General features: G+C 49.6%; 1 protein-coding gene across 4 annotated transcripts in view; it reads left to right on the forward strand.

Annotated features, from left to right (window-relative positions):
- COL15A1 (collagen type XV alpha 1 chain) overlaps nt 1–15,553 on the forward strand; it is a 98,303-nt gene that overhangs the window by 63,885 nt on the left and 18,865 nt on the right. For all 4 annotated transcript variants that reach the window (XM_074330765.1, XM_019729215.2, XM_074330764.1 and 1 more), the window contains exons 17-29: nt 351–491; nt 683–751; nt 1,497–1,532; nt 1,638–1,721; nt 2,677–2,742; nt 4,997–5,032; nt 6,305–6,367; nt 8,661–8,729; nt 8,823–8,858; nt 11,486–11,539; nt 11,640–11,699; nt 13,197–13,265; nt 13,389–13,430. In XM_074330765.1, coding sequence (XP_074186866.1) covers nt 351–491; nt 683–751; nt 1,497–1,532; nt 1,638–1,721; nt 2,677–2,742; nt 4,997–5,032; nt 6,305–6,367; nt 8,661–8,729; nt 8,823–8,858; nt 11,486–11,539; nt 11,640–11,699; nt 13,197–13,265; nt 13,389–13,430 — 825 coding nt within the window. The remainder of the gene's footprint in view (nt 1–350; nt 492–682; nt 752–1,496; nt 1,533–1,637; nt 1,722–2,676; nt 2,743–4,996; nt 5,033–6,304; nt 6,368–8,660; nt 8,730–8,822; nt 8,859–11,485; nt 11,540–11,639; nt 11,700–13,196; nt 13,266–13,388; nt 13,431–15,553) is intronic.

Raw genomic sequence — 15,553 nt, forward strand, 5'->3', positions numbered from 1 at the left:
ATTGGACTGCTGAGCCGCGGTATTGAATGTCATGGAGCAGAGAGAAACACATCTCAAAGGAACTGCTCAGGGAAGGCAGAACAGCTGGAGGTAGAGGGGAGTGAATAACCTGTGATGTTGTTCTCCTTCCTCACCCCGCCACACAAATGCACTCAAGTGAGTGCTTTAGCTTATCTCCAAGTGCAATGTCAATTAGCCAGGCAGCTGTTTCTGGACCATTAAGCAGTACCGATCAGAAAATTCATTAATCTAAATAAGCTCAAAGAATGATTTTCTGACTCAGGGCTGTGTGTCATTCCTTCCGTGAGTGAACCCAGGTCTGAGTAGTCAGCCTGTTCTCTTCCCTACAGGGTGACCCCGGCAACAGAGGCTCACCAGGACCCCCAGGGAAAAATGGACAAATTGGTATTCCTGGGATCATGGGACCCCCAGGGCCTCCCGGGCCCCCTGGACCCCCAGGCCCTGGATGCGCAACGGAACTTGGATTTGAGGTACTTTTCGCTCTTTCTATGGTTCGAGAATAATGTGCCTTAAGGACTCTGGAAAGACCAGCTAACTGACCCCTGGTCCGAGGGCAGGGGCTGTGCCAATTCCCACCAAGCCCCAGCCCCCCAAACCACACCTGGTGCAGGTAGGTGCTCAGGAATTGGATCTGAAATGTTCATTCTTCTTCCTTACCCAGGATACTGAAGGCTCTGGAAGCATCAGGCTACTGCATGAACCCAGAGTCTCTGGACCAATGACTTCGATTGTAGGTTGACTTTTGAAACCTTTGTCTTATGGGGTGCCATGCTGACTGTGCTCCTTTTAATAATTCACCTCCTCTGTGCCCCCAGCTCCAAGCTGTGCAATGGGGAGACTAGGTGCTCTTTATAGTGTGTTTCTCTGAGGAGCAGCACAGAAATTTTGCACCAAACATGTGGAAAAACTAGAAAATTACTTTTCTCTCTCTGTCTCCTGCCAGTCCCTAGCACCGGCCATCTCTGCTTCATTGCCTTCTTGCTGCCCCATTCAATACTGAAACTCGGACTCTTTTCAGAACCCCATGCTCCTGGCAGGTGCCCCTCCCTGCTGCACCTAGCCAGGAAGGTGGGAGGTGTTATCCATCTTCTGCTATGATACTTGCTCACAAGAGGACCAACCTCCAGGATCTCATTAGCTTCGTCAAGTGGGACCTGAGCTGAGTAGTCAGCCCGGGAGGAGCAGAGCCTGGCAGACAGGAGCAGCACAGCCCGCTCCATGACTGACTAAACACCTTCCCCATCCTACCCCCCACCACTGAGGCAGAGTGCTCTGAGATTCAGGGTCCAGAGGACATTCACCCTGTTCTGGCAGAGGGTCTCTGGTCTTCTTGTTCTCTGTGGGGTGTTCCTTCTGACTTTGCAAGGGAAATTTGCTCCTCATATTTTGCTCCTATCGTCGGGACAAAATCCATGCGAGAGCAAAGTGAACACAAGAAAACCGAAGGCTATTTATTTGTTTCTTTGTTTTGCCAGGGTCCCAAAGGAGAAAAAGGAGACCTGGGACCCAAGGTGAGGTCACAGAACTGAGGTGGGTTAGCTGGACTGTCCAGCCTGGTTCTGGGAGCATTGTCCCTGTACAATGAATTGTTTTTCTGCTCTCACTGCTGTATCCAGGGTGAAAGAGGGATAGATGGAACCAGCGTTGTGGGACCCCCTGGGCCCAGGGGGCCCCCAGGCCGCATCGAGGTCTTGTCTAGTGTGAGTATCATCCAGGTCAGAACGTCGCTATGTATTTCCTGCCTTTGCTAAAGGGGAGAGAAGATGCTCCACAACTTCAGGGCTTTCGGGGCTGCTGGGTAAGCAGGGGGCACACAACCAGCATCTGGCGTTGGAGTTGCCACCTGCCAGCATGCTGCACCTGTCTGTTTCTACCCCAGTACCACTATTCTCTCACATGGTGCTTCCAGAACACTCTCTTCTGGTTGGCAGCATTTGCAGTCAGGAGAATGGCTGTAACAGAGCTATAACAGAGGCAAAGGAACATAAATGGGGACGCAAGGGAGAAAAGGCAGTGTGGGATATGAGAAATCAAGGAAGACTTTCTGGAGGAAGAGTCTTTGAGCAGGGATTTGAAAGCTGAGATGGATTTTATCAGGTAACCGTGGAGAACAGGACTTCCAGAATCCAGGTGGCAGGGACACTTTGAGCCAAAGCACAGAGTAGAAAATCTGTTCTGAGCTGATGGGCATGCGTACGGGTAGAGAGTGATGGAAGTGTGTAGAGAAGAGTGGGATGTGGGCTGGGACCTGATCATGGTCCACTTAATATTAAGACATCACATGTGTGAAAAATAGTTGTCCTTCTGAGAGGAATAATGTCATATGATAGACAACAGAAAGGTAAAAAGTCCCAAATAACTAGAAAAAAGGTAACTAGAGTAAAAAAAAAAAAAAAAAGGTGTGTGTGTGTGTCTATACATTTAAAATTTTAAATCATGTATTATGTAATCTTAAGACTGGTTGAAAGAGCAAAGCAATAAGGCAGCTCTGAGCTGCTTTCTAAGCAGTGGGAGGGGTGGGTGTGTTGGCAGTGGGTTAGGGTGTAATCAGTATCTGTCCAGGTACTGTCATGCTGGGTGACTTCAGTTCACTGCTGGGAACATGGTGGAACATGTGCCACCCTCTGTCTCATTGTCTGATTTTTCTCTTTTCAGTCTTTGATCAACATCACTCATGGAATCATGAATCTCTCGGATATTCCTGAGCTCATCGGGCCTCCGGTGTGTATCCACAGCTCCCCTAGAGTGAGATCCCTCCCCAGACGCCCCTGTTGGGTTGGTTTGGAATTCTTTTAGCTGCTGAAGCATGGAGCTAGAATACATCAAAGTAGAGTGGAAAGAGAACTTTGCATTTCTGAGATGTTGCTATCACATTAATTTGACCATGCAGGGAGTTTTGTCCAATAATTGGAAGCTTCCAGTCCCATGCATCAGAAATATGTATAATGGAAATCAGAGAAGCATAAGTAACACACAGATTGACATCTGTGCAACACTTTTGGCTTGCTTTTATTTTTCACTTTAAAAAAAAAAAAAAAAAAGCTTTTATTTAAGTGTGTTTTTCCAGGACCCATTAGTTCCAACTCAAGTAGTTGTTTCAATCTAGTTGTGGAGGGCACAACTAAGTAGCCCATGTGGGGATCAGACCGGCAAGCTTGTTGTTAAGAGCTCTGCATTCTAACCAACTGAGCTAGCCGGCAACCCCTTGGCTTGCTTTTATTGACATGATCTCATTTCACAGAACGGGAAGAGCCTAGAGAGACCTGTCCTTGTACTAATGGGGAAACTGGCACATGAGGAGGGGAAATGACTTGCTTTAGTCTTTCTAGCCCCATGTTAGACATCAGGAACATGTGAAGAAGCGATATCATTTCTGCAAGCCCACAGAGTCAGTTCTTGGCACAACAGGACCTAAGAGGAAGGAAGCTTTCTTAGCTTGTGCAATAAATCCCCGTTGCATCTTCCAGCATCTGCTGGTGACAGTTGGGGAGAAAGGAAGACCTCTGGCCTTAGTAGCCTTGGTGATCCAGCCCCGTGTCTGCTACACACCACTCTGAACCTCTGGTCCTCTTTTCTGATAACTCCTCACCAGCCTTTGGGGCAGCTTATAAGAGGCGATGATTGTGAAACTGCTTTGCAAACTGACTCTCTCTGTAAGCTGACCTGGAGATTGAGGTTTATACTTTCACAGCTGTTCAGTCCTGATGTCTGCTGGAGCTACCCACTCCTGCAGTCCCCACTGAGGTTGGCCTGGACCCTCACCAGCCACTTCTGGGGAAAATTCAGTGCCCTTCCCAAGGCTTCCGCAAATATCTGGGAGATTCCTCTAGAACCGGTTTCTCCTTCTGCTAAGTGACCTCGGTTAGGGGGTCATTTTGCTGTCTCTTTGTACCACATCCAGTGGGGCTCCCTTTCCTTGATTTCTAATAAAATCATCCAAAACACCCCAATAATTAAACCCTAACGTACACTGGCAAACAAGCAAAAGTCAGTTCACAGAGGGTCTTGGTTTTCCCCCAACTATTAGGGGTTTAAGATGTTTGTTTGGTGGGTTGATACTAAAGCAAAACACATAGCCTAAAATCCAAGATTGGGCATCATTGTTCTAACAGTCCCTGGGCCTTGTCTGTCTGCAAGTGACTCCACCCCTAGAATCCTCCTTCCTCCCCAATGCCTGCCCTCCTCTTCAGCAAATCCAGGCCCGCTAGTCACCTTCATCCCTAATGGAGGACCAAGATTGTCCTAGTCAGAGGTAGTTCCCTCCGTGGGAGAACGCAAGTCCAACCAGCACCCGTATGCTTTTCCCCCCCTCTATGTATACAGTATATTAAGAAACGTGTTGCCATCCGGTTATCTCTCTCTGTGTGTATATTCTGCCAAAACTCATGTGCCTTTCAGAGGTATGTGGGTGTCTGGGCTGGCAGGAAGAAGAGTCCTGGCCCATGTCGGGGGAACCACAAACTCTCTATGTCCTGGGGCCTTTAAAATGGCTGGTCCTTTAAAACTCATGCTCCTTCTGAGGGAAAAGAACAGAGTCTCACCAGTGTGCCCCCTCTCCCATCCCCAAATACCTCAGCACACCCTTTGGCCTCATTCCTCAGAATTTAGGAACTTGTTTTCTGAGAGCATTTGTCAAGGTCAAGTGCTGTATTCGTTGGCCCCAGCGGTTTCAGTGGCTGAATGATTTCACAGAGGAGAAAGCTTCCACTTACAGTGCAGAGAGTTGTGGTTCTGCGGAGCGGGGACTCTGGCTGCCTGTGCACAGTTTCTGGCTCTGTTACTCACCAGTGGTGTGACTCTGCAGGGTTCTTTCCCCTCCTGGGTCTCAGCACCCTCTTCTGCAAAATGGACCTGTGGGAACATGCTTAAGCCTTTGGAAGGTGCTGGGAGGGAGTGGGCCCTGAAGTTACAACATTCCTGCTGCCTGTGGAAATGCTACTCCTTAACCACCTGTTTTGTCTCTGTTATGTCACAGGGCCCAGAGGGCACGCCTGGGCTGCCAGGGTTTCCAGTAAGTACCACAGTGGCCATCTTGCCTCTGCGCACTATGGCGTTGCTCATTCTGTTCCTTCCACCTGGGATGCCAGTCTCCTTCGACTGCACGACCAAACTCTAGCACCGTCTTGTTCGTGTAACCTTTCCTCATTACTCCCCCACCTTTAGGGATCCTTCCCTCTGTCCATGGGGCTTTATTTTCACCTCTGCTATGGTTTTTCTCTGCCTTGAATAACAGCTATTCGTGCCCTTGTCTTTTTTCCTCGACTGCACTGTGACCAGCTTGTGGAAGGTTGGCTCTTACTCATCTCTCTCTCTATCCCAGAGCCAGCCACTGATTGGCTTCCTATGAATGTCAGTGGATCGGTCAAGCATTTCAAGTAGATACAGTCCAAGTAGATAATATTCGTAAAGAAAGAAGATGGTGGTGACCGTGGCTGGGGGAGGGGAATCACAGACTAGAAGACCAATAATTAATAATAGTCTGTGTGCACCACACCATGGGGTTTCCACCGTGGAAGGCGAACATGCATTTCTGTGTAGAAAGTGCTCTAATGGGTAACTCACGCTTTAGCCCACAAGACCAGACAGGGACTTGTGAAAAGGAAAATAGCAATAGTGCCTTTTGGGAGCAGACATCTGGTTATATGAGTCATTGTCACAGATATTAAGTGTCTGTTGGAGTTGAGAAGAGCTCACCTCTGACTGGGTGTGCAGAATTTGGCTCTGCAGAGGGGTGGATGGGTATTCCTGCAGGGGGAATGGCATGAACAGAAGTTCAGAGGCAATGGAGAGTGCACAGAGGGTGAGGGAAAAGGCTCACCCCTGGTGGTGTGGCGGGGAGTGAAAGACGAGGTGCTGCGGCTGGCTGGGATGGCTTTGGGTATCAGGCTGGGATGTTTGGATCCCATCCATTAGGTACTGGGGAGCCAGAGCAGAGGCGGGCAGCATGGAAAGTGAATGGTGGGTGGACACGCGCTGCAGGAGGACCTGGAAGACCCATGGGGAGGCAGAGACAGCAGGGCCAGGCTGTTTCTGTAATGCCCATTGGAGGAAACCAAAGTTCAAAGACACACGGGACCTTCTAACACTCAGTGCTGTCTTCTTTCCCCCAGACCACAATTTCTAGACCCCTTAAAATCGGGAACATATCATGACTACTTGTGACTTCCACCTACCAGGGGAATGGCACTCTCTGTTTTCCTACTTTTTGAAACAACTATGTCCGTTTGGTTAAAGCACTTTTGTCTTAACAAGTAATAAAATACCCTCCAATGATTCCTTCTAGGGCCCGAAAGGACCAAAAGGAGACACTGGCGTGCCTGGATTTCCCGGACTAAAAGGAGAACAGGTAAGAGCGGCCCAGGTATCTGGATGGGGTCATGCTCCAGAATATACTAATGTCCCAAATTGGCTGAAAGTAGCTGTTTACTTTTTTCTAATTTGAGATATAATTCATATACCATAAAATCCACCCTTTTAAATTGTAAAAGTCATTGATTTTTAGTATGTTCACAAGGTCATACAACCACCACCACTGCCTAATTCCAGAACGTTTTCATCTTCCCAAAAGAAATTCCGCATCTATTAGCAGTTACTCTTCAGTGGTTATCTTTTATAATCTCAAGGTTCTTCCAGGGTGAAGGTGGGTTGTGGGTGGAGAAATTGAGTTTCATCAGAGTTTTGAAAAAGAACTCAACCAGCACTCCCCTGAACGCTGTAATCACACGTGCTGTGCTTTGTCTAACTTCCCACTGGGCCCCCTCACGGGAGCACGTCCTCCCTAAGAACAGACCTCAACCAGTTCCTTTTTCATAGCTCCAGTTCTTAGCACAGGGTGTGGTACCCAAATGGCACTCACAAGATTTGTTGGGTCAAAGAATGTATAATTAATGGCAGTTTGGGTCCAGAATCTTTGGAATAAATATGTAGTATGCAGAGCATGTACTGGGAACTCCCAGGGCACTGAATTAACCTTTGTACCCTCCACATGTGCCCCCTTAGAATTATCTTCCCAGGTGGTGTTTATACATAAGGGGGAGAATCCATAAACAGATTACAGAGAGTCCGGATTGGGTGCATTCGGTCATCCATCCATTTATGGACTCATCGTCTCATATCCATTCCCTCAGGTATGCCAGGTGGATTCCTGTACTAGGCACTAGGTACATAGATGCAAGATAAGAGGAACAGACACACAAAGAGCCAACAGAGAGCATTGTCATTGCTGTTATGGAGGGTGCAAAGCCAGTGGGAGCAACCCCTGAGCCTGCCTTGGGGAGTCAAGGAGAGTAGAGTGTCTCTAAGAGGAGGGAGCCTTAGGGAGTGTTAAGCTTCTCACTTCCCTCCATCCATCCCCCCCACCATTCCACACTAGCCCCAAGGACAAGAGAGGCTCCAGTGTCTGTTGAACCACAGTTCCAAGCGGTGGAGGGTTCAGTGTGCTGGGCAAAGGGCTCTAAGTTTGGTACCACAAGGGATGATGTCTTGGGATGCCAGGAGCCCATGGAGATGGGGTGGGCCCAGGGCAGCTCTGGCTTGGGAGGGGGCCTGGTCACACAAGAGTGGCTCTTGCATCAAATGCTGTGTCCTATGTGGCAAGGTCAGATGGATCTAGAGGGACCTATGTGCCATCCCCACCCTTAATCCTTGGCCACCTTGAAAACTAGGATGGGCGCCCAGGCAGCTCTGCTCCAGCCCTTGCAGCAAACGCACTTTCTCTCACTCTGCCTCTAATGCTTTTGTGCTTGCTTCTTGCTGCTGACGTGCTCAGGACTGCTTTTCCTCATCAGCGGAGTGGTAAGATCCTAATATCAGGTGTGGGCTGAGGGGGTCAGAGAGAAGAGGCTGCTCACTCATGTTGACATCATTGCCCTGGCTGCATCCAGCCTGTAGAAGGGAAACTTCAGTGTGATCCAGCCCAGCTCCTCAGGGAGTTGGGGGCCAAAGCCTGGGTGATCTAGAAAGTTCTTCTACCTGGCCTTTTCTCTGCACGCATATCTTCTTGGAAGCTTCCTGGGATAGTGGATGGCTCGCTGAGGACAGGATTGGGCGCAGATCCTGTGTCCCTGACACCAGTCTACCCATCTACCCTATTTCCCAACAACTGGGAAATTGCTGGGCAAGTTTGCACAGGAGCCTGAAGTTTGCAGGCAAAGTTCCACATGGAGACACAGGACCCTGTGTTGAGAGAGGCCTCTAGTGTTCATACCTTCATCTCTTTCCCAATTTCAGATGTTTTAACAAGAAAAAGGATTCTCGTTGGGAACAGATCTCAAGTCAAGTTGTTAGGAAAGCAAACCACCAAATATATTACCATAGGAGCCAGCGCTTCCCAGAGGGGTGCTGTGCAGCAAGAGGTGGGCTGGTTCTGGGGAGTGAGGAGCCCTGGAGAGCTTGCAGGATGCTGACCTGTGCTTTCCAACAGTATCTCTGATGGCGCATGGAAAGAATAGCCAAGAAACCACTCAGTCACTTAGAAGGTGGTTGCAGGACTCTAGGGAGAGGTCATGACAGAGCAGTGGGGTCTGAGGGTGCAGGATGAAGACAGGAAAAATCATGGTGGTGGGACTGATAGGTCTTGGTGAGCCTCTGGAGGTGGCAAGGAGGAGGCCAACTTCATCAAAAGGTTCTCTGAATTGCAGGGCGAAAAGGGAGAGCCAGGCGCCATCCTGACAGGCGATGTTCCTCTGGAAAGGCTGAGGGGAGTAAAGGTAATTATGTCCCCAGACCCTGAAGGCACCCACCTTTGTTTCTGCAACAAACTCTGTTCCTCTGACTGAGAAGTCTGTATCTCCCTGTTTTAGGGTGAACCTGGAGTGAACGGAGCCCCGGGACCAATGGTAAGTCAGAGCATCTCTCAGCTGGGTCTAGAATGGGGTTTGAAGCATTTATCATACTTTAGCTCAATTATATTGAGTTGTTCCAGTTATGAAAATAAAAAGGATGTGTCACAATGTATGTGTGTGCTAGGGTAGGTGAACTGCAATTAAATAAAAATCCCAGTAGCTTAAGACAATAGCAGCTTAGGGCTCCCTCTTGTAAAGTCCACTGTGGTTGTTCCTAGGTGAGCATCTCCCCTCCAAGCAGTGACTCGGGGACCCAGGATGCTTGCAACCTGTGACTCTGCCATCTTGTGGATTCAGGGCCCCACTTTCATCTTCAGCTGGCAGGCCAAAGTTGGGGAGGGGGAAGAGGCTATAGAAAATGATGAACATCATTTCTAGCACATTCTAAGCCAGAACTCAAATGCCTTGGTGAGTGGGAGACTCAAAAATCTGGTTTATCTGTGTGTCTAGGAAGGAGAGGCGAACCAGATGGTGGTGAGCATTCACAGTTATACCACGGGTCTTGCCAGCCAAAGATTGCCACTGCCAGGGAACCCCTCAAAAGAACCCCAGAAAGTCTCTTTGGGCATTTTGGTTTCTGGTTGTGGAGCCACTGCTCATTTGCTGTGAGGCCTTGAGCAAGTCCTCTTCTCTGTCTAGGCTTTCGTTTTCCCACCTGTAAGTGAGGGTATTGAGTTAGTACTAGACGACACGGTAGTGCCCTTCTTGCCTTACTTCTCTATGAATCTGTAACCCATTTGAGCTGCTGAATAGGTTTGAAGCCACCAGTTCTCCCTAGAATGAACCCTAAACTTCCCCATCATATATTTCTCCCCAAAGAACTAAGGAAATTCAGTTGTAGGACATCTACTGTGGATCAGACACTGTACTGATCCTTCACACAGATCATCTCTTTTCACCCTCACCACCCTAAGAGACGAATATCAGAAGCCCCATTTTATAGACTGGGAAACCAAGGTCAAAGAGGTTAAGTAACTTGCCCACTGTCACACAGCTTGTAAGTGGCACAACAGGGATTTGACCCACCCTGTGAGACTCTGCATCCAGGTTTTCCCCACTATTTCCCACTGCCTCCAATAAACACCTTCATTCTTCTGAAACATTTTGGGCTGGAGAATTGCACATGGGCTTTGTTTACTTACAGTAGGATCTCAGGCCTGGGGTGAAAGGACCTCACGTTGCTCTAGTAGACACGTCCTTGATGAATGGCCCATGACCTCCAAGATCCATCCTTCACAGGACCTTCTGAGGCCTTTGGTCCCTAAGTCAGGCAGAATGCATGTCCTGGAACTGGGTAGCTGAGGATTGTGGCAGACTGGGAAAGTCTTGTGTTAACCGTGGTTAACTACTTACTGACATCTAATACCGTGGGGAACGCCAGTATCAGCATGTTGGCCACAGTCTGCCACAGATGGCTATGGTGGCTGTTCCCACTGCAGCCTGGTCACAGCTTGCCAAGCAGACCGTAGGGAGGCACCTTCTTCTAGTTGCATAAAGGTGCCATATGGGCCAGCTCTGACCCTTGTGATGAGTGTAGCTTTTAATTCCTTTACCAATTCACTAGAGCCTTGTTACTCCTGGCCCGTGGGTCAGCAGCATCAGCGTTAGATGGGAGCTTGTTAGAAGGCAGAGCCTTGGCCCCACCCCGGACCTACCAGATCTGCATTTTGACAGGATCCCAGGTGACACCTGTGCACGTTGTTTAGGAAGCTCTGCATTAGAACATAGCACCAAAAGCCCGCTGTCGGGTTAACTCCTTCTGTCCTTGCTATTCTTTCCCTAAAAGTAATGTGGGCTGGGTACTTTACACACCGAACCTGTTTCAAGTCAGTCTATATTTGCCCTTTTTCAGGACATGGCTGTCTATATTAATGACAGCAAGAAGGGACTTGGAGGGCCCCAGGCTTAAGCCAGTCGTTCCCCTGGGAGACAGGGCAGACCGGCCGCCGGAGTGGGAAGGTGTAGTCTGGAGGTAGAGCTTGCTCTGGGAAGAGGTAGTGCACTGTATGCATCCTGGATGCCAGAGGCGTAGGGTTCCTGCAGGACATTGGAACAGGGCAGTGGCTCTGGAAGCATGAGGACATAGAAACCAGCCATGCAATAGGGTCCAGGGGTCAGGGACCCATCTGGAGAACTGGGATGCCAGACCAAGACTCTTGTCCTTAGGGACAGGTAGGAGCAAGGCAGAAACCAAATCTTGTAATCAGTCTGGGCTGGCATGACAGGTGAGGCAGAACTGCAGTATTCCAATGGGGGACACGGAGACCCCTGGGACATAAGACCTAGGGGAAAGGTCCACATTCTAAGCTGGTCCGGCATCCAGCTACCTGGGTTCCGTCATTACCCTGACTGACAGAGGGTGGGTGCAGGGTTTGGGATGGAGGAGAGCCTACAGGAAGGGGTGGGGTGGTGAGGGGTTGAGCACGTGGTTCCAGCTGAGCACAGAGAGGCCAAGGAACAAGGAGCCAGGGAGGTGGACACTTCCTACTTGTTCCCTGCCCTCCTTCCTCCTGTCAATGGTTCATTGTTGCCCCTGCCCATGAAAGCAGGTGGGGTGCCCCCGATCTCCCTGGCCCTTGAGTTTCTCTTCTTTTCTGATATGGTATTTGTTTTGCCTCTAGGGGCCCAAAGGACCGCCAGGACACAAAGGAGAATTTGGCTTCCCCGGACGACCTGTAGGTGTCGATGTTCCTCAGACTGGATGTGAGAAAGAATACGTGGGCCAGGCTGGCCGGTGGGCAGTGGGTTTACTAAGACATCTTCTGTGGGTTTCAGGGTCGCCCAGGACTGAATGGTCTCAAGGGCGCCAAAGGAGACCGAGGGGTCATGATGCCGGTAAGTGCCCCAACCCCTGCCCCAAGCCCACAGCACCCTGGGGACGGAGCCGCAAGGCCAGTGTCCAAACGAGGGATGAGAGAGTGCTGAATCCAGTGAGCAAGGCTTGCAGACAAAATGTTTAGGAATTTTTTTCTTTTTCCTCCACTGCCACTTCAAATATCCCCTAGCCCTGCCCTGTCCTCCAGCTCACTCTCAGGAGGGTTCCTGACACCAAAAGCACCTTAGTGGAGCATAAGCTTCCTCCTCGAGACCTAAGAGCGGGTGGGAGTCAGCGATCTGCATATAGTCAGTAGTTCTGGTTTCAAATCCCAGCTCTTCTACTCTAGGGTAACACCCCATCTTCCTTCTGTCACACAGTCCCAGGGATTTTGCACACCAGCAGGGGCTCAGTACGTGCGTGTGAGTGCATAGCAGGTAGATCAGCTCTGTAGGCGGGGCCTCACAAGATGCAGACACGGAGGGCATCCGCAGGGTCCAGGGTCTGTAATAAGGAAGCCAACACTTATTGAGCACCGACTGTGTCCCTGACACTGTAGAGAGTGCTTTGAAGGACAGTACCTCAGTCTTGGTAATAACTATCCTGAGAGACACATAGTGGGGTCTTTGTTTCACACATGAAGTAATGGGCCTATTAAAGTTAAGTGATTCACCAAAGGTCACCCAGCTAAGAGGCAAGTGCAGTTCTGAGTCCATTGCTGCTGCTGTTTGCACCACACTCTCTCTGCTTAGTATGCCCAGACATTCAGAAAAGCAATTTTACTGAAGCATTGAAGGGCTGACTCACACTCATCACACCCACTGAAGCTCCTAGGTAAAGCAGACACTGATGCCTTCACTTAGGATGATCAGGGCAGCTTCCAAATTAACAAGACTCCTCACCCCACCGCCCACCCCCCAGCCCCAACCCACCCTGCTGCAAGGTCCTGCTTGGGATCCATGTTTAGAGGAGCAAATGTTGCGTGGTATTAAGGCCAGGCTGACCTGGCTTGGAAAGTGACTGCTATCTAGCAAGAGTTTTGCATTTATTTTTGCATTTCTGAGACACTCTCCCAGGTACCATACCATGTGAAGGACCCCCACCCCACTTACCCCTCCATGCACTAGGGATGAATTGATAGAGAGGGGTGGACTCAGTACCAGCAGAGCACTGCTCTGGGAGTCAGAATCTGGGTTCCAGTCTTGTTCTGCCATAAGTTGCTGTGTGGCTTTGAGCAAATTACTTCCCCTCTCTGGTTCTCATTATTTCCATATGTAAACCAGAAATAATACGTGTTGCTCTGCTGTGTCACCCATGGGTCCTTGTGAAGATGCAATGAGTTCATGGGTTTAGATGTGCTCTGTAGAAGGGACTGGCCTGCTGTGGGAAAAGTTAGTCGGCTTTATGGGAAACCCCTTTCCTTGTTGTGTCCCCCAAACCTGGGGACAGTATCCTGCACCTACCTCTGCACCCACAACAACCTGAATTCAGGAATGGCCGTTCTTTTCTCCCTTCAGGGCCCACCTGGCTTGCCTGGTCCTCCAGGCCCCCCTGGACCACCTGGAGCTGTGGTTAACATCAAAGGAGTAAGTTAGGGGTGGGGTGGGGGGAGAGACTTTCATTATAGATCAGGAAGTGGGCACCTGACTGGCCTAAACTAGAGTCAGGTGTCCTCCTGGCCTCACTTCTCTTGTTCTCACTTCCTACAGGCTGTCTTTCCAATACCAGCCCGACCACACTGCAAAACACCAGTAAGTAGCATATAGTCATTGCCATAAAGAGTGGGTTTTGGCGTAGAAAGCAACTCAGAGAAGACAAGCGGTCTTTGCCTTGAGCCCCTTCTGTCTGTTGATGTCCTCTTAGATATCTTCTATCACCTACATATAGACCCTTAAGTTGCTAGAAGCTTCTAGATAACAGACTGTGGCAATGAAATATACTGGATCTTTTAAGAGTGCACACACTGACAATGTTTCTTTTAATTCAGTCAAAAAAGCAGTGTCTTTTGTTCTTGTAAGCATATTAGCTTCATGCTTGGAGCAGTATAATAAAGGAAAATAGACTCCTTGAAAATATAGATGAGGGGGGAAAAAAAGCAATTCTAACCAGGGCTCTTTGCATTGGGAACTTTGGGCTAAAAATCTGTAACTGACTGTAGGCTCTCCTTTCCCAATTGTCATATTACTGCCCAGCACACAACCCTAAGAGGCAGTATTTTCTCTCCGTCTTTATAATGAGGCAGCAAACTGTGACTCAGACAAGCTCCCTGACTTGTCCAAGGTCACGGGACTGACTGAGCTGGGACCATCACTCCGGTCCCATGACCGCCAGTCAGCAGGTACTGGCACTGTGACTCCCAGGTGTCAGGCATGTGGCTGGTCGCCCCACTGGGCAGTGGCACTGCTCCTGAGATCTCACAGTGTTAGGAGTGTCCTGTTTCTGTGGGAACCCCAGGGGGGTGGGCCTCTCCCTGTGCACAGACATTCGTCACAGCACTGTGCACCATCACCCTTTCATTCATTCAGCAAATACCGACTGAGTGCTTACCAGCTGCCCAGTACTCCATTAGGCCTTGGGGACACGGGTGAACTAGATAAGCATGCCCTCTGTTCTCAAGAGCTTGCAAATGACCATTTAGAAAGACGTGGGTTCATAATTCAATGCCTGTTGGGGGTAGTGATGAGGCTTGGGTCGGTCAGAGGCTCTAAAATGACTCTGTTTGGCTGAGTGTTCGCCTCATCATCGGTCCACATCTAAACTTTGAGGCATCTAAGTCTGCTGGCCAGAGCTGTCGAACTCTGGCCTGGAAGGCAGAACACAGGACCCACCTCTGTCAGGTGACCAAGGGGCCTGCTGGCTCCCAGATCTATGTGAGGACAACAGCAACCAGGTCATGATTGGGCTGATGGCCTGAAGGGAAACAAAAGATCAGTGCTGGAGGGACCCTCTGGAGAGATGATTGGCTGCACCCCACCTCCTGTCATATAGAAGGGGAGACCTGTGCCCCAGAGAGGCAAAGGGCCCCTCCGGGTCCCACTATGGGTTAGTGCCCAAAGGGGCACAGAAAACATGATTCCAGGCTTCACATAGATCAACCACGAGACAATGCTCAACACACTTGAGAGTACTGTGAGAAATACTACTGCAGTCACCATGACCTAGGACCCTTCACAGGAACCATGGCCTTGGGGGTCACGAGCTTACTTAAAAGAAGCCAAAGATGAGCTCAGAGCATTTCTGGTGAGTTTTGTATTTCATGATGCTAGACATCCTGGAGGCTGGGTCATGGACCAGCTCTCAAAATGGACACTTGAAAAAGAAATGCTTCCTTCCACATCCAGCGTTTCACAAGCCCCTTTGAATCTCAGCCTCTTTCTAAGCATCACAAGTTACAGCTCACTGCTGGAGTAGAGGAACTTTATCAGCCAAGCTGCAAGATACCAGTTTGGCACTGCTGCCTTCATCTTGCCTAGAAATGTTTTTCCTGGATGATTCCCATCCCTTCCCCTATCTTTTCTCGGTGACCCCTGAGCAGCTTGTGACCCTCCATCCAAAAGCATAGGGGAATCCTGGCGCCACATATCAACTAGGAAGAAGGTGAAGGTGGACTGTTAAAAGAAGGGCTGCAGCTGGCTCTGTTTTGATAGGTAAAGAAATGCAGGAATCTGGGAGCGAACTAGGAAGGAATGTTATCTAGAACAGCTCGGACTCCAGACCCCTGGCACTTAATGGGGAATCCAGAATAGCCCTCCCAACCTGATGCTATCTGCCCTTTATTACCTACCATGACCATCAGCTCCTGTTCATAATGCTCACCCTAGATTATGCAAAGCTAATGGCAGCTCAGCTTCCTGGCTGGGTACATCACTCACTC

The sequence above is a fragment of the Rhinolophus sinicus genome, linkage group LG04 (assembly GCF_036562045.2).
Source record: "Rhinolophus sinicus isolate RSC01 linkage group LG04, ASM3656204v1, whole genome shotgun sequence".
NCBI lineage: Eukaryota > Metazoa > Chordata > Mammalia > Chiroptera > Rhinolophidae > Rhinolophus > Rhinolophus sinicus.